This window comes from Bubalus kerabau, chromosome 6 (assembly GCF_029407905.1).
Source record: "Bubalus kerabau isolate K-KA32 ecotype Philippines breed swamp buffalo chromosome 6, PCC_UOA_SB_1v2, whole genome shotgun sequence".
NCBI classification, from domain to species: domain Eukaryota; kingdom Metazoa; phylum Chordata; class Mammalia; order Artiodactyla; family Bovidae; genus Bubalus; species Bubalus kerabau.
In genome coordinates, this window is record NC_073629.1 from 4,070,781 (window position 1) to 4,090,058 (window position 19,278).

Below are 19,278 nucleotides of genomic sequence, written 5' to 3' on the forward strand. Positions count from 1 at the left end.
AAAAGTTCATTTCAACAAGCATTCATTACACTAAGAACTGGAGATTTTAAAAATGTATAAGACTCAGTCCCTGGCCTGGGAAGGATCTAAGTGGAGTGAGCTGTTTCCCAAAACAACATGTATATAATTGAGGAGATATTTATGCAGCTTTCTGACAGATGATCTAGATTACATTTTCCTGTGTGTGTGTGTTTGTATAATGCTGTATTTTTGTAAGTTTGATGTCTGTTGACTGGACTCTGAAGCAGGATCTGCAAGCCTTTGGAAGGCCCCCACCTGATTTGCCTGTCCCAACCCTGCTGCCTGATCTGGGTTCTGTCTCTGACAATTCCTGCCCAGGTAGTGACTGATAACTGAATTGTTGCCCTTTCAGATGTTTGCATTTTTACAGAGATTACTTTGATCATAAAAGTTGCAAATGTGAGACTTCCCCAGTGGTCTAGTGGTTAAGACTCTGCACTCCCACTGCAGGGAACACATGTTTGATCCCTGATTGGGAAAATAAGATCTCACAGCTATGTGGTGTGACCAAAAATTAAAAAATAATAAAAATATAGTAAAAATTTAAAAATGTTGGAGCTAGAACAGATCTTGAATACCATCTTGTTTAATGATCTTTAAAAAGCCATAAAGTCTTCAAGTGAAAGCATGTTTGGAAGTCATTGCACATTAAGTAAAAACAGGTCTGGTGAACTCGAGGTAGGAGATATGAAAACTTCTTACTCAACCTCCCCACCCCCTGCCACACATATTCTCAGCTTGAAAACCACTGCTTTAGTCTGTGCATAAGTTAGTGGAGTCTCTGAGTGAAGTCATCCTGTCAAGATCACACAGCAATGAAGTGGCAAGTCTAGGCTCTGTACTTTTCACGGTGAAGACCCTCACTCGACTAAAGATATGCCACTCTCAGGACTCCACCCACTGGAAGAGGAGTGCCTGCCTGAATCCTGCCTGGCTGGCCATGAATCTGCCTTGAATGGAATAATTTGGGCTGAAAGCAGCTCAGAAATGTGGGACCTGATATTTGGTGATGGCTCCAGGGCATCTAGGATGCATTCAGTCCTTGGCTGAGAGTCTGCAAATGGAAGACAGGTCAGCCAAGTGTGTTTCTTTACTTTTTCTCAGGAGCAGCCAGCCGCCTGGTAAATCCCAGCTCTGAAGTGCTCACTTCAGCAGAGCTGCTTCTAATGGAACAAGACAGCTGAAGCTGTGGGACTGGGACCAGGCAGCTAATGGGTTTGAGCTCTGGTGGCTGCCTTCAATCTCATCTACCATTGCTCTTAGCCCCCACAAACCCCAAGCCAGCAAAGAGACGGACAGAGGAGAGGGTGTCAACCCATCTGTCCCCACCACTGCCTCCCACCACCATCCAACCCAGGAAGAGGAAGGGTTTTGGAGAGGGGCTGCCAGGAGACAGTGACCCAGATGCAAGTCTGCTCCTCCGGGGGCTCATTGCCTATGAGGTGGGGGCTGGAAACAGCCAGGGCAAGGGCGGTCTGGGGGCTCCTGCCGCACAACACAGACAAGGTGGGGAAGGAAGAATGATGAGCTGGGATCCAGAAGCCCAGGGTTCCAGCCCCAACATGTTAGATCTGGGAAGGTGCCTAACCTGCTACATGGGCAGCTGCCATAGCCTCGGGTGTCTCTCTTCTCTTCCTTGTGCTGCTGCCTCATACTTTAAGGGCTTTTTTCCTTTGCTGGAAACCTCATGGCTCCTCATGGCCTCTTAGATTAAATCCACTCACTTTCCCTGAGCAATCAAGCCTCAGCTTGGTTACAGCCCACCTCTCAATCTTATTTCCCATCCATCCTCACAAATAGTTGGGTTTCTCTCCAGGTCTTTGTTGTCAAAACCTTTCACCCACTGGCTCATTCAAATGCCATTCTTTTTTAAAAATTGTCAAGTCCCAGATCAAATGCTCCTTCCTTCAAGACATCTTTCCTAATCTCGCTTGTGATCTTTCTTTCCTAAATTATCCCAACCAGCTTTTTATCTCAATGTCCAGTTTCCTGAGGCAGTGCCTGCATCTTCTCTTTTGTATCCCAGTAGGACCTGTGAATGAATGAATAAATGAACCACTTTATGGCTCAGTTTCCTCAGCTGAAAAATAGGAAAACCTCATAGGGTTGTTGTGAGGATTAAAAGAGTTAATAGGCTCTGAGCAAACTTTCCTTGGATGATAGCACTGAGTAGCAAGAACAATAATTACTGTTCTGTGATCACTGCAGACTGGAGAAGGTGGAGCTGGTCCTACTGGAGATGGGAGTGGGAAGGGAAGGTGGGTGAGAGTCTCCTGAGCCCCAGGTGATACTGTCTTCCTCCTTATTCCCATATTTCGTATCCATTTCAGGATATGTAGACAAAGGTCAGTTAGGGAGCTCTCTAGAATATTTCTTTTTCGTGGGATGGATCTAACTTTCCTTGAGATGCTCAGAATTCCTAGCACATAGCAGAATGTTGGTTCATAATAAACATTCAAAATCTGAATTAACTGGATTTTATTGGGATGATAAGAGCTCCAATTTATGGAACATCTACTGTGTACCAGGCATTGTGACAGGCATTTTACATTATCATCTCATCTAATCCTCCCAGTGACTCTGTAAATTAGGTATTACTACGTTCATTTTACAGACAAGGAGACAGAAGGTCAAGGAAGATAAATAAGGAGGAATGTTGACCTGGGATCCAGGACTGCTTTGAAGTCATGCAGCTAATAAGGGTAGACGGGGGGTCAATCCCAGGGCTGTGTGATTTCAAAGCAAGTTTTCTCCTCTACATCAGTGTTTCGGAACCCTGGACTGCCATTAGCATTATCTGATCAACTTAAAGAAATGCCAGCACCAATAACCCTCAGACCATTTCTTGGTGTGGGACTTTGGAATTAAATTTTTTCCAAAGCTCCCAGGAGTACATTCGGCAATGAAAACCACAGTATTATACCAAAAGAGAAAAAAATACTAAACATAAATTCTAGATAAATTCAGTTCAGTTCAGTTCAGTTGCTCATTCCTGTCTGACTCTTTGCAACCCCATGAATCACAGCACGCCAGGCCTCCCTGTCTATCACCATCTCCCGGAGTTCACTCAAACTCAGGTCCATCGAGTTGGTGATGCCATCCAGCCATCTCATCCTCTGTCGTCCCCTTCTCCTCCTGCCCCCAATCCCTCCCAGCATCAGAGTCTTTTCCAATGAGTCAACTCTTCACATGAGGTGGCCAAAGTACTGGAGTTTCAGCTTTAGCATCATTCCTTCCAAAGAACACCCAGGGCTTATCTTCTTTAGAATGGACTGGTAGCCTTGTACAAAAAGGAGGGAGGAGGAGGAAGAGGAGGGAGAATTCTCTCATCGCATATGTGTTTTCATTTCTCACACAAATTAATTTTTAAAAATTCCTGGTGACTTTGATTTCAAAGCAAGGCCCTGAATGCTATCTTTTCTTTTTCGCATCCCTTACAGCATTTAATCCAGAACCTTTGCCCATTTCCTGCTCAATAAATATTTGTTTAGTGAATTGAAAAGATAGTAAATTTTGAAGGAACCTAACTCAGGCTCTGTTATATTTTATGTTTTATTGATCATTTCTTGTGTTTCAAAGGCCTTCAATAGAGAAGACAATCCTACCTTTGGTTCAGTTTGGGAGTTGCAGTCACTTCGGTTGGGCAATGTGACTCAGAATTCATATAGACCATGCAGAAGTCAGTGGGCCCTCCCTAAAGCCCCCAGGCATTCCCCGGGTGCTGCCACTGGGCCCCTGAGCACATGCGCACTCAGCATCACCTTTGTTTGCATTTACTCGGAAGTGTTCTTAGTGTTTGTGTGTGTTCTGACTCCCCTCTGAGATTGTGACCATTTTTGACAAGTGAGAGACAGATCTAGATTTTATATCTCCCTTCACAGTGTCTGGAATGTTGACCTGTACCCATGGTACAGAAATGCTGCTGACTGGATGATGGACTTATGTTTATTTAACTTTTCTTTGATGACTAGAAAACAGGTAGCAGTGGCTTCTCGGTCATCTCCATTAGAGCACCAAGAGACGTGGAGCTGGTGCTGGTGAAGAGCTAATGTTAACTTGTGCTAAGCGGTGAGGAAAGGCATCTCACTATGTTCCTTTTTTGAGCCATTCACTTCTACCCGTTCCCTACTGATCCCAGAGAGACAGTGGGGAGCGAGATCCTGCAAAGAGATCTTAGCTCCCTGCCCAGGAATTGAACCCGGGTCGCCTGGATGAAAACCAGGAATCCTAGCCAACCAGGGACTAGAGGCTAGAAGCAAAGTGGCCCTGGCTCTTTCCCCTGTTGGAAAGCAAGAATGTTTCATGGAGGCAAAAGCTGTAAAAATAGTTACAAAGTTTATTAGAGACACAGCCTAACATGCATGGGAGAGCACACAGAAAAACAGTTTATTTAAGACAAAAGTAAGGACGAAATACACACCCAGAAAGAAAGAGTATGAGCGTCCTCTCTAGTGAGGAGGAGCACCGGAAGTCTGAAGCTAGGCAGAAAAACACACCCGGAGAGGAGTGCAGGCATCCTGAATGAGGAGGAGAGCAGTAAAGAGGTGATTTAAATCACTTATGCAGGACTGTCCTTCTGGGTCTTTGTGCGTGTGCTCAGATGCTCGGTCATGTCTGACTCTTTGCGACCCCATGGACTATAGCTAGCTAGGCTCCTCTGTTCAAGGGATTCTTCTAGCAAGAATACTGGAGTGAGGTGCCATTTCCTCCTCCAGGGGATCTTCCTGTCCCAGGGATCTAACCGACGTCTCTCCTGTCTCCTGCATTGGCAGGATGATTCTTTACCACTAGCGCCACCTGGGAAGCTTGTCTTTGTTTACACTGGCCAATTATCTTACTTTCTTCATATCGGACTGCTCCTAGGAACCCCCTCCTCCAAGATGTGTTCGCAACTTTTTGTTAAGATGGATCCCACTGCAGAGGGCTGTTGGGTGCATGTTTACACTTTTTATGGCATGGGGCCCATGGAGCCCCCTCCCTTTTTGACCCCAAGGAGCCTTCCTGCACATGTGCAGACAGGGAAGTCCTCCTTGATCTCGAGAGTGAGCACCTTACCTCGCTACTTTAGCAGAGTTCAGCTGTTGCCATAACTTTGTCCTTGGAGCCTGGGTGAGAACAATGCTTGATTTCTACCCCCCTTGACAAACACCAGCTCTCCAGCCTAGAGGCCCATCTTTCTCCTACTGCACCACCACGTGCTGGGTTGATGACAGGCACTGGCAAGTGCTGGTTTTTGGTGCTAAAGATTTTATATTTCCATGGAGGTTATTTTTTTCCTTATAGACAAGTTCAAAAGTATGATCAGGGGCTTTTAAGCTAATTTTTAGTGCTACTTCAATGATTTGGGCATTTGGCTTAGTGTCTTAAGTAGGTTCACTGAGATGGCCACCACACATTATCTCCGCTTCCATTTTGCTGCAAACATCTTAAGTGGGCATTTTGTTTACCTTTGTACTACAGAGCCTGGCTTGGTGCCTGACATAATGAGTGCTTGTGAATGTCTGTTGATTCACTAAACAAATGTATTTGCATATTGTGCTTAGTTCTCTCAGAGTCTCAGTCTTTTGCCCGAGGGCCATATCTCCTCTTGGAGCACTGCTGAATAGGCAAGAGGTAGTTAATAAAAAATTTAGAAATACCCAGACTTGTCCTAAATGTGCTCTTCAGTGCGGATTTCTAGCTCAAATAATACATGAGTAAAATGAGTTAAAGTTGAGAGCTCTGATGTAGATGTGTTGTGATTTTCAGTTTAGGTTTTGGCATTTAGAAATGACTTAGTTCCTCTATGTTATTCTTTTTCTCCCTTAAATTCACATCCTTCATAGGCAATTTTAGACACTGTACTTGGAAACTACTTCTTGAAATAGAACCTACATTTTTTCCCCAAGGAAGGCCTTGTTAGTTTCTGCCTTGGGGTTTGGGTTTACTCTGGTTCTGTGTTTTATTGTATATTTATTTATTTTTTTTTATGAAGCTAAATGTGGTCAACAGTGTCAGCATTTCAGAGGACATCAAGCCCTTACCAGGGCTTCCTGGCATTGGAAACATGAACTACCCATCCACCAGCCCGGGATCTCTGGTTAAGCACATCTGTGCCATCTGTGGGGACAGATCCTCAGGTATGTACAGAGGCAGACACCCCTCCCAAGTGCCCCATGCAATGGGGATCCCAGAGAAGACACCTGTTCTACTTCCCACTTGGCTCCTTTGTACCCAATAAGAAAAAAAGAGTCCTTTAGGATGATCCAAGCTGGGGCCCAGACTGTAAATTTCTGTCACCACAGTCCTGATGAATTTAAAGCATGATTTCACTTTAGGCTGTTAGATTTATAGGAAACATTTCAGGAAGCTTCTCTGGAGTTACTGGGTTGCATGTGTATCTGGGATAAAGAAATGGTTGTGATGAGCAAGTATGTCAATCTAGAGTCTCTTTAATTTAAAAAAATTATTTTTAGAATTATAAAAATAATATCTTAATGTACAAAATATGGGAGAACTAGAAAGTCATCAGTGAAAACTAAAAAAGTTATCTATAATGTTCCCAACAAAGAGAAATCCTTTGATATTTTAGCAAATTTCCTTCTACAACCTTCTAGGATTTTAACATGTTTCCCTGGGTGGAAATTCTTGTTTTCCCTGATTTTATTCTCTTTATTTTCTTCCACTTTTGCCCAAATTATTTCTTTCGTGACTTCTTTCCCTACCTCTCCAAAATTCCTGCCCCTCTATTCCCCATCTCAACAATTTTGATGATAATTGAATCTCTGATTTGATGAAAGAGAAGATGAGGAAGATTTCTATGTCTGTCTATGATGGCTGACAATATTTTCTCTGCTTTTTATTGCCACTAAAGTCACTGCAAAATGTCAGTCCATTGAAAGTTCCCAGTGCCTGGAACTTAGCTACATGGCTAGTGTTTGCTTGTTCTCAAAAAGTTGTTCCCAAATTGTGCAGATTTGGCCATTGCCATAGCAGCAGAATCCCAGCCACACCCTGATAGAGAGTTCTTTTCTGCTATGGTTTAATTGAAGTTGGGCAGTTCATTCATATATGGGAGAACCATGGAAATGATAAGTTGGTCCCATGTTTCTTAATGACAAATACTTCAGAGCTGAGAGCATTATTTGCTATTCTATGAGTTCAGTATGCTTCATCAAGCAGGCTATCTCTAGCCACCATTGCACCTTAAAGTGGCTTCCTCTGAAATATAAGCTCCTGGGATCCAGATATTAACACTGGTTAGTTCTCAGGGACTTCAGATTCACCAGACTAGAAAGTCATATCAGGTCTATAGCTAAACTGCATCACATGTCACACTCAAGAATCAGACATAAATTTGTTTTGCATAATTTGTCTCATTATATTATTCAAGTCTCACAATTTCAACCAATTGAGCACAGCTGCCTGGTGTGTCGTATTGGGAAGACGTCTACCTAGATAGACTCCTTTTTAAAAATATTTATTTCTTTGGTTGTGCGGGGTCTTAATTGGGCACGTGGGATCCTTTTAGTTGTGGTATGCAGGATCTTTTTTAGTTGCAGCATATGCAATCTAGCTCCCTGACCAGGTATTGAACCTGAGCCCCTTGCTTTTGGAGTAGTCGTAGGCCACCGGACCACCCAGGAAGTCAATGGTGATTGATTCTTGATGCCTGTGTGGTCCTGTGTGAGGTGGCTCTCCTGACACAAATTAGCCATCCTTGGCTGGGGTCACGGAAAACTGGATGTGTGGAACAGGTAATAAGGGCAATGAAAGAGGTAACAGATTATCCTGGATCAAGTAAAACCACCTTCCATCAGACCTTTACGTCACATCTCAAGATTACATGTCATGTTATGCCGTAAAGATCATATAACAGTTTATTCCTCTGATAGGCAATAATATTTGAAAAATTTATAAGTTAGTTTCTTGTACGTAGTTTATGATAAAGGATAATAGTTCGAAGTGAGATTCTTAAGTCCTTGGACTTCAGTTATGGAGAAATACGAGTGAAACTGAGGTTGTTTCCCTGCTAGATAATAAACAACAATCCTAGATATTTTAATTTTTTTATGTACACTAATGTCTTGAATGAACGCAGAACATTTTGCTTAACTAAAAATAAGAATTTCCCTGTTAAATAAATGGAAGCGAAGTCTTAGGTTAGGACTTTTTAAATAACATTCTCTGGAATTAGTGATTCCAGAGAATTGCTTCTAGAGGGTAGACACAAGAAAGGGCATATTTACTCTGCCTTGGTTTGGTTCCTGTCATCAAGCTTGCATTCTCCACTAGTTATTCTTTGCTTTTGTTCCCATTGCCAAGGTGATGTGCTAGTTTTTCTGGGGAGAGCCAAGAGCTTCTTTTGAATGAAAGATCCAGATAAACACAAGAACTGCTTATGGAATGTCCTTCTCTTGTGGCCAGGAAAGCACTACGGCGTGTACAGTTGTGAAGGCTGCAAAGGGTTCTTCAAGAGAACCATAAGGAAAGACCTCATCTACACGTGTCGGGATAACAAAGACTGCCTCATTGACAAGCGTCAGCGCAATCGCTGTCAGTACTGCCGCTACCAGAAGTGCCTGGTCATGGGCATGAAGAGGGAAGGTAAGGCTTCCTGCTACCCTGCTCTCCACTCAGGGGAGGGAGCAGTTTGCACATACATAATGGAAGCAAGTGCAGGACATAGGACAGAGTCCTGCTAGGCTGGACTATGTGAACAAGTTTGAGGCAGAGGAGGGAATGACTTTGGGTGCCATGATTTTGCAAGTGCTGCAATTGAATACCTCCTGCCCTGGTAAGTGTGTATCCTTAAGCAACTTGAGCAGGAACATCTTCCTTCACCATTCTCACCTGTCTTGGACCTCAGATGATGGTCCAAACGGGACCCACTCTCTTCCTCTTCCAATATCCAGGCAGTGTTAGAGCTGAGGTCTCAGGGTGCTGGCCCACCATGGAGCATCAGACTGACCTTCTGGGCAGAGCTGACTCTCCCCTCTAATCCTCACCCTGGGGAAGCCTGCTGGTTTGATTAATCTCTCTGGGCTTTTATAACCTTGGTCTGCTATAAATCCTCTGAGATTGGTGTATTCCAAAGTGTTTGGGGATTATTGGCATTACCAATAATCAGACAGCCTTCTCATTCAGAGAGATCATCATTGTGTACTTTTAAAATGTTTCAAATTTACAGGGTAGGTTAGCTGGGTTGTCGTAAGGAAAAAAATCTGAACATGCTTTCTGTTTATTTACAAGATCAAAAAGTCTTTCCATTAAGTAACACAAATAAATCAAATCAAGAAGTTAATTAGCTGGTGAACTCAAGAGGTACAGGGTGTAAATGGTAAATCTTAATAGATTCAAGAGTCAAGAGCCTCTCAGAAATGGGAACAAGGCATTTTTTGGTCTCTCCCAAGTGACTCTTTATTCTTAAAAAACTTCTCTTCTATGAGGAGAGGGGAGGCTGGCTAAAAGATCCAGTGAAAAAAGGGTTTGGACCCCTTATAGGAAAGAATCCTACCAGCAAGGAAAAAATGGCACTCTTACAATGTTTGGGATGGAGGTGGCCATTAAGAATAACTTAATAACCCTAACCATTCTGAAAGTGAAAGTGTTAGTCACTGACTTGTATCCAACTCTTTGTGACCCTATGGACTGTAGCCCACCAGGCTCTTCTGTCCATGAAATTCTCCAGGCAAGAATACTGGTATGGGTAGCCATTCCCTTCTCCAGGGGATCTTCCCAACACAGGGATTGGACCTGGGTCTGCTGCACTGAAGGCAGCTTCTTTACCTAACCATTCTATAGCTGAGGAAATAGACTTGGATTGATGAAGTGAGTTTCCCAAGGTCCCAAGGACAGGTGATAAACAGAGACTGGAACTTCTTACTTCCAGGTCAGAGCTCATCTCACATCTCTTCTCCTACCAGGGCAAGAAGGCACTATGGAACGAAGGGGGGAATCTCACTCTGATATCGGTCAAGAATCTCAAATTGACAGACCCACACCTGCCCTCTCAGCCTGTTCATCATATGGTTCTCCCCATTTTAGGAAATAGCCATTTTTCAGCTACTCAGATCAAAAGCCATTGAACACCTCTTTTTTTTTTTCATGCACCACATTCAATGGGTGAGGAAATCTTGTCTCTTTCTCAAAATATGTTAAGAACCTTTCCATGTCTCACCATTTTTACTGTTATTGCCAAGCCACTGTTTTTTGTTTTTTTGTAATAATACAAATATCCTCCTAAGAAGTTTGCCTGCTTCCATCTTCATCTTCCTTCAGTCTCTCCTTATCAAAGCAACCAGAGCAAGTCTTTGAACAAGTGGGTCAGGTGAAGCCTTTCTTTCGCCAAAACGCTATAGTGCCTTCACTTCTTACTTAGAAAAAAGGCAGAATCCTGGTTATGATGTCAAGTCTGTACATGGTGTGTCTACCCCCTGTCTTTCTGCTCCAGCCTCAGGGCTTTACACTTACTATTCTGTCTGCTCAGACTGCCCTCTCCCAGGTATCTGTGTGGCTCACTTCTCCTTCATATCTTTACTTGTCAACTTCTTAAAGTTTTGCCTGACTACAATGACTCAAATCACATCAACCACCCCTAATACTTCCCAGTTTATTTCCTACAGCATTTATTACTATCTGACAGGAATACACAGAAGAACTGTACAAAAAAGATCTTCACGACCAAGATAATCACAATGGTGTGATCACTCACCTAGAGCCAGACATCCTGGAATATGAAGTCAAGTGGGCCTTAAAAAGCATCACTATGAACAAAGCTAGTTGAGGTGATGGAATTCCAGTTGAGCTAGTTCAAATCCTGAAAGATGATGCTGTGAAAGTGCTGCACTCAATATGCCAGCAAATTTGGAAAACTCAGCAGTGGCCACAGGACTGGAAAAGGTCAGTTTTCATTCCAATCCCAAAGAAAGGTAATGCCAAAAAATGCTCAAACTATTGCACAATTGCACTCATCTCACACACTGGTAAAGTAATGCTCAAAATTCTCCAAGCCAGGCTTCAGCAATACGTGAACCGTGAATTTCCAGATGTTCAAGCTAGTTTTAGAAAAGGCAGAGGATCCAGAGATCAAATTGTCAACATCTGCTGGATCATGGAAAAAGCGAGAGAGTTCCAGAAAAACATCTATTTCTGCTTTATTGACTATGCCAAAGACTTTGACTGTGTGGATCACAATAAACTGTGGAAAATTCTGAAAGAGATGGGAATACCAGACCACCTGACCTGCCTCTTGAGAAACCTGTATGCAGGTCAGGAAGCAACAGTTAGAACTGGACATGGAACAACAGACTGGTTCCAAATAGGAAAAGGAGTACGTCAAGGCTGTATATTGTCACCCTGCTTATTTAACTTCTATGCAGAGTACATCATGAGAAATGCTGGGCTGGAAGAAGCACAAGCTAGAATCAAGATTTCCGGGAGAAATATCAATAACCTCAGATATGCAGATGACACCACCCTTATGGCAGAAAGTGAAAAGGAACTAAAAAGCCTCTTGATGAAAGTGAAAGAGGAGAGTAAAAAAGTTGGCTTAAAGCTCAACATTCAGAAAACAAAGATCATGGCATCTGGTCCCATCACTTCATGGGAAATAGATGGGGAAACAGTGGAAACAGTGTCAGACTTTATTTTTCTGGGCTCCAAAATCACTGCAGATGGTGATTGCAGCCATGAAATTAAAAGACGCTTACTCCTTGGAAGAAAAGTTATGACCAACCTAGATAGCATATTGAAAAGCAGAGACATTACTTTGCCAACAAAGGTCCGTCTAGTCAAGGCTATGGTTTTTTCTGTGGTCATGTATGGATGTGAGAGTTGGACTGTGAAGAAAGCTGAGTGCCAAAGAATTGATGCTTTTGAACTGTGGTGTTGGAGAAGACTCTTGTGAGTCCCTTGGACTGCAAAGAGATCCAACCAGTCCATTCTAAAGGAGATCAGCCCTGGGATTTCTTTGGAAGGAATGATGCTAAAGCTGAAACTCCAGTACTTTGGCCACCTCATGCAAAGAGTTGATTCATTGGAAAAGACTCTGATGCTGGGAGGGATTGGGGGCAGGAGGAGAAGGGGACGACAGAGGATGAGATGGCTGGATGGCATCACTGACTCGATGGACGTGAGTCTGAGTGAACTCCGGGAGTTTTTGATGGACAGGGAGGCCTGGTGTGCTGTGATTCAAGGGGTCGCAAAGAGTCGGACACGACTGAGCGACTGAACTGAACTGAACACATATTTAAATTTTGTCTACTGCCTGTCTCCAAAAAGGCAGGGGTATTTTTCCTGCCTCCCTACCCCCCACTGCTGTATCACCAGTGACTAGCACATAGTAGATATTTAGGTAATATTTGTTGAGAGAATCAATGAGTGGTTTAAACTAAATATTGGAGTCAGATGTTTTAGTAATTTCAGATGCTTCTAAATGATTCATTTGCTCAGTCATTCATTCATCATGTATTAACTGGGTGTCTACTTTATGTTTGTGTCATACTTGCTGTAGAGGGGTCAACAGTTTTCTAGACTGGAACATGTGATGTGAAAAATCAGATGGTAGAGACTGTCTTCTCTTCACAAGCATAGAATTGATACTCACTCTTTGTAGCTTCCACCACTGTGATAGTCAAAACATTAAATTAATGACCCCAAAGTGTGTCTCCCATAAGCATAGAGTGTGATTGCTACTGAAAATCACCTACATTTGATTCTATTGCTTCACAGTCTAATTCTGTCTCTCAAAACTCAACCTAAATATTTCTGGCTCAATTAGGGTCAGAGTGGTTCATGGAGAAAACTATGGGAAATGTGATTCTTTATTTTAAAAAAGTAAGTCAAACAAGGACATGTGGATTATAACAGCCTGGGCTGTCATTTTTATACAAAAATTATTTATTTTAATTGGAGGATAATTACTTTACAATATTTTGATGGTTTTTGCCATACATCAGCATGAATTGGCCATACGTATACATGTGTCCTCCTGATCCTGAACCCTCCTCCCACCTCCCCCCACCCCCACCCCTCTATGTTATCCCAGAGCACTGACTTTGGATGCCCTGTTTCATGCATCAAACTTGCACTGATCATCTGTTTTTCACATGGTAATGTATATGTTTCAATGCTATTCTCTCAACGCATTCCACGCTCTTCCCCCACTGAGCCCAAAAGTCTGTTCTTTATGTCTGTGTCTCCTTTGCTGCCCTGCATATAGGATCGTTGGTACCATCTTTCTAGATTCCATATATGTGTGTTAATATATGGTATTTGTCCTTTTCTTTCTGACTTACTCACTCTGTATAATAGGCTCTAGATTCTTTTAAACCTAGTATTCTGATTCATTATTAGAAAACTGGGTCCAGTTTTGGTTCCTGAATTAAAAAAATAATGTGGTGAAACAAGAGTGATGAAAAGCTGAATCATTAAAAATTAGGAGTGGAAAAGGGCTGTTTTGGAAATTACTAAAGGAATTCATACTATTTACCTTGACAAAGAGAAGGTGAAGATATGAATCAGTTCCTTCTCTCACTATATGAAATGTCACTTTAAAAAAGTGACTGGACAGCTTTCCCTTTGCCACTATAATTTCTGGTCTTTATTTGCAACATTTAGGGCTCAGTTCATACACCTTCTTGTGGACAAGAATAATGAAATTCTGGAGCAGATAACTGAGTGATACTATGGAATTTATATGACTAGAGAGATGGACAGATAGAAGAGATAAAACTGGGGTGGGCTCAGAACTCACCTGTCTGGGATCAGGATACATATTGGGGTGAAGCTGAAATGGACATTTGCTGTTGTCTGATGTAACACATTTATTTTCTGAAAGAAGAAGAAGTTCTGAGAGGCTAGAGTCTTGCCTAAGCTTACATAGCAAGCCAATGGCAGAGCTGCTATAGGCCTGGGACCCTCTGGCATCCAGGCCACCAAACAGTCCTCAGAGTTCTGGGGTACTCTGTTTCCACAATTTTGGGTCATATAATGTGGTTTGGGTAGTAAGAGAATGGATTATTTTGAGGCAATTTAGGCAGCATTTGATATCCCTGTGGGTTTATTAATCCAACCAGCTACAGCCTTGGAGGTAGTAAAGAGGAGTTAGAGGTAGGCTCAGCCAGCCAGCCTAGGTCTATCTACAATGCTGACTTCATCATTTTCTAGCTCTGTGACCTTAGACAGGTCACCTAACTTCTCTGTGGTTCATAGCTCTTCAGAGGGTTAAATGACATATAATCTATGAAAAATGTTGAGCACAATTCTGACACAGAGAAAGAGCTTGATAAATTTTGACTATTTTAGTACATCCCAATAGATATATGTTGGACTAAAGAATAATCCTGTTTTAGATCCCTCTGTCCTCTAAATGTAGCCTGATGTATGGAGTAGCAGTAGCTCAAAATGTCTGTCCACAGAGAATTTCCTCCAACCAGAGATACTGGACTCCTACTGACGACAGGAAGATTCATGGCACACACACAAAAAGAAGTGACTAGAAAAGGATCACTCAATTAATGACAGAATTAGAATTAGGATCTAATTCCCTGAAGCCAAGGTTATTTTCTTTGAAGCTTGAAAGTTATTTTCCTTGAGTGTTACAAATCTATAGAAGAAATCAATTGAGGACCACAAAAGGAACTTATGTTGCTTTCCCATCTTTTCAAATTAAGACAAATAGAAGCCCATTAACCTATCTTAAAAATTAATACAAGAGGCATTCAACTTTAACCAGCAAATCCAACTGAATATAAAAACACATATGAGAGTTTCTGTATGTTGTCAGTGAATGAGGGCTAACAGAATAGACAGAAAGAAAGGATGAGGGGAAAAGAGAAACAAGGAGAGAGAGGATGAGGTCTAAAGAGGGGATGGAGAGAGGACCAGAGCAGAGTCCAAGAGTGTAAAGGGAGACCAAGGGGAGGAAAAACGCTACTTTTTTAACTTTTAAATTATTACTTCATTTAATCTACAGAAAACAATCTAGGTTAAGTACTACAAGCCCCACCTTACATATAGGGAGGCTGAGGCTTTATAGGCTGAGTAACATGTCTGATGCTACTAGCTAGGAAATGGTCAGGCCCATTTTGAAAAAGATTTGACTCCAAGTACATGATTTTTTGCTCTTCGGCTATTTTCTCGTCTTTGTTCTCTTTCTCTCCTGTTTCTTCTTTTTCTTAATCCCTTGCTTTAATCTCTCTTTTCTTCCTTTACTCCTTCCTTCCTACCCTCATTCCCTCTCAACCCCTGAGTATTATTCTCATCTTGAGGCTTCTTGGTGCGTCTCTATTTGAGACTGTGATGTATCAGCTGTGTCTGTGAGGCAGACCCTTTTCTGACCTACTTTGACAGATCAATAATATCCCTTGCGTGACAAACTAAAGGTCCAGCATCCAGTCCCAGTTCATTCTGCAGTCTCTGCAGCTCCTTCTGCCCTCAGAGAGTAGGAGGTGCCTGGGAAAGTGGATGATGGGGAGGGAAGGAGAGGGGCTGAGACGTAGAAGTCTCTGATGCAGTAGTTATCACTGAGGTCCCGCTTAGCCACTGTTTAGAGTATACTTTTCTTGATTCTTGGGATTTAAAAAGATGTGTGCTAATATTGAATTCTGTATATTGCTACTGGGAATAAGATGAAAAAAAAAGCTTTTGAGAGAATTGAAACTAACCTCATAGAGACTGTCCTCCCAATGAAGAGGACAGAATTGGGGAAGGGGTCTGGCTGACATTCTCATGCACAGACCCAGAATGTTCTAGATGAAAACCCTAAGTTTTGGGAATCTGAGAAAATTCCAGCCTTCCCCTCTGCCTGTGTACCCTTCCTCATCCCCTAAATCATCTACTGATTCTGAAATGTCATCTAGGTGACATTCCTCCACCCTTCTGCTTACTAAATGCCCACGTGGCTCCCTAAAGATCTTCCCTGACAAGTCAGATTCAGGTGATGTTGTGTTCAGGCTAGTGCACTAGGGGCAGACCTAATGGGACGTGAATGCCAAGGATGATGCATAGGATCTGACAGGGAGTTTTTAGAGTAATGTGCTTGTTACTTAACTATTGCATGCTCATAGTTTATTAGAGGTAGCAGGTGGAGAAAGGACATGGTATACAGCATGCAAGGAGACGGTGGTTCATTTAAAGAAAGGGCAGAATTGGAGGTAATTAAAGCTTAAAATGCATACTTCTTAGAGAGGTCACCATTATGAACTGGAAAACATATGGACTGAAAAATCCACACTTCTGCACAGGCATAAGCAAACACTCTGCTTTCTTGATTTCATCTGTTAAAAGGAGAATGTCCTGATTCACTACCATGATGATGCCCATTTTACAGATGAGGAAATGGAGGCTTAGGGAGGTAACTAAATTTCCCACTGTTGTCCTGGGCACATGGTAACACCTGCACTTGCTTGTCCCTGCCAGCTGTGCAGGAAGAAAGGCAGAGAAGCCGGGAGCGGGCTGAAAGTGAGGCAGAGTGTGCCAACAGTGGCCATGAAGATATGCCCGTGGAGAGGATTCTGGAAGCTGAACTTGCTGTTGAACCAAAGACAGAATCCTATGGTGACATGAACACGGAGAATTCGGTAGGTGGTCTTAGATCTCCATCCAGCTGCCATATCTTAGATGGGGCTAGACGGGCAAGGGACGTGTTTGAGTCTTCGAATCTGTCCCTTCAGATTACTTTGTTCCTTTTTTAGACTAATGACCCTGTCACCAATATATGCCATGCTGCTGATAAGCAGCTTTTTACTCTCGTTGAATGGGCCAAGCGTATTCCCCACTTCTCTGACCTCACCTTGGAGGACCAAGTCATTCTGCTCCGGGCAGGTAAGTGATACCAAAGATCCTTTCTTCTTGGGACAAGCACTTGGGTTGCCATTTTGCCCCTGGGGTTCTAAAACAAGTGACCTGGTGGAGTTGAACCCATCCAAGCTGGTGCATCTTGTTGAGACAGGATAATACTATGTGCGATTGTTCTTTTTTATATTACTTACAATCTCTTAAATTTAGATGGCCCTCTCCCAAACTTTTCATTCCCAAACAAAACAGTTTGTTAATGGAGGAATAAGACTTTTTCTTTTTTGATCTTAAAAATTTTTTTACACAATGAAATTCGTATTAGTTTCGACATGCATTTTATTATCAGAGAAAAATAACTTTTAAACACACACATAAAAATTCAAAAAGAGGAAAGTTAGTAAGAAGCAGAGACTTTTCTGTCCATTGGGTTCTTAAACTGCTTCCTAGAATCCTTATAGTGACCAGGAAAGAACTATTTTTCCATGCGAATTGCACATAGCCTTTATAATTTGCATTTAATTTTCAAAGAGAGTTAAATAGTTTTTACTGAAGACAATCTGAAGCTCTGCCTCATTATTATTATGATATTGGAAAATAGAGATATTCCCATTTCACAGATGAACTGAGGGAAGCCAAAGATTTTTGCTCAGACTGGTACTAGATGGATTCCAGGGTCCCTTCCTATTTTAATATTCTATGTGCTGTAATCTCTCTCACCTCCCATTTCTGGGACACTGCAGTTGACATATGCCAAAGCTCCTCTTTGTCACGGAGCCAGCAGAGAAATTTCATGAAGATTGGCTGAGCCTTGGAAGCCAGTGCACTCATTTCATTCCTATCAAATAATGAGTGTTCCCTGAGTGTCGATGGAAAGCTTCATGCCATGCTGGGTGATACTAGACAATGCCAAAGAAATAAAACTAGGTTGTCAGGTCCTGGGGGCAGAGACTGCAAGGTATGCTTGCTTTATCCACCACGGCAGCTAACATAGTGACTATTACCCATTAAGTGTTCAATCCATATCTGTTGATGGACTGGGGGATAAAGAGTCCTTGTTCTCAAGCTACCATTCTAGGCAGCATAGGGGGAAACTGGGGGATGGGCATAGCCCCAAGTCAGGAAACCCCAGTCTTATCATTTGTTTCTTCACTAACTAGCAGTATTGTCTGGAACTGGATTTCTGATTCTACTTTTATTCCAAAGGATAATAAAACATGCCTTGGATGACTATCCATGAAGCGAGAGTGCGGTCAGGTTTCCCTCAAGGCCACCTCCTTATCCTTGCAGGGTGGAATGAGCTGCTGATCGCCTCCTTTTCCCACCGCTCGGTTTCTGTGCAGGATGGCATCCTTCTGGCCACGGGATTACACGTCCACCGAAGTAGTGCCCACAGCGCTGGGGTTGGCTCCATCTTTGACAGGTGTTTCTCTTCTGCTTCCAGCATGTGTGTGTGTGTGTGTGTGTGTGTGTGCATATGTGTGTTTAGAATGGATAGCTCAAGCAGCTGTACATATATGGTTGGAAGCAGAGACCATTAAGCACATGAAAGCATAAACCTGGGGAATGAGAAAGTGATTAAAAGAAATGTTGATTCGAGGAGACAGAGCTGGTCAGAGGCCAACAGAGTTACTGGCAGATGAAAACCTGTGGGTTTCTAAGGAAGAGACGGTGTTACTAACATTACCTTAGTAAGACTGGGCTTCCTTCATAGCTCAGTCAGTAAATAATCTGCCTGCAATGCAGGAGACCTGGGTTCTATTCCTGGCTCAGGAAGATCCCCTGGAGAAGGAAATGGCAACCCACTCCAGTAGTCTTGCTTGGAGAATCCCATGGACACAGGAGCCTGGCGGGCTACCGTCTCTGGAGTTGGACATGACTGAATGATTAGGGGTGGGGAGTTTGAACTGCTTATCTTAGAGGGCTGGGACAGAAATGAAGGCTTAGAATCTGACTTTAGGAGTCCAGGAAAGATGAGCTAGGGTTTTTGCTGGACTCTGCATCTCCCTGGGACAAGCCTGCTGAGGGAGCAATGGCCTCAGTCTGGGATTCTGTGCCCTCAGGGAAATTAAGCCAGGTGATTTAAGGAGATGAGAAATGGGTAGAGATGAATGACTTGGGCTGACAGGATGGAGATGCACTAGGAAAGGGAAGGGTGAGCTTGAAGATGGTCTCTACCCAGTGCTGGGGACCTTTGGTCCCTTTCCAACCCCTAAGTGGTCTTCCAGGGCCATATGCATGTCGATCTAAGACATCTCTACTCCTTCCCTGCCTTTTCCCACAACATGTTCCACACGTGGTCTTCAGTGGACTTAGTCCTCTTGATGGTGCCTGGAGATTTCTACTGTGTCAGTGAACACCAGAAAAGCAGTGCCCTTGCCCTGCTTTGCCTGTTGCATTTCTACCAATTTCCAAAACCTCTAGGCTGCTTTTCCAGCCCCCTCTCTGAGTTCCCTGCCTCCTCCTGGGACTTTGATTATG

The 19,278-nt window shown here is 42.9% G+C and overlaps 1 protein-coding gene across 2 annotated transcripts in view; it reads left to right on the plus strand.

Annotated features, from left to right (window-relative positions):
• Window positions 1-19,278, plus strand: part of RXRG (retinoid X receptor gamma) — a 60,212-nt gene that overhangs the window by 33,249 nt on the left and 7,685 nt on the right. For both annotated transcript variants that reach the window (XM_055587210.1, XM_055587211.1), the window contains exons 3-7: window positions 5,996-6,140; window positions 8,428-8,607; window positions 16,423-16,583; window positions 16,698-16,827; window positions 18,088-18,220. In XM_055587210.1, the coding sequence (XP_055443185.1) occupies window positions 5,996-6,140; window positions 8,428-8,607; window positions 16,423-16,583; window positions 16,698-16,827; window positions 18,088-18,220 (749 nt within the window). The remainder of the gene's footprint in view (window positions 1-5,995; window positions 6,141-8,427; window positions 8,608-16,422; window positions 16,584-16,697; window positions 16,828-18,087; window positions 18,221-19,278) is intronic.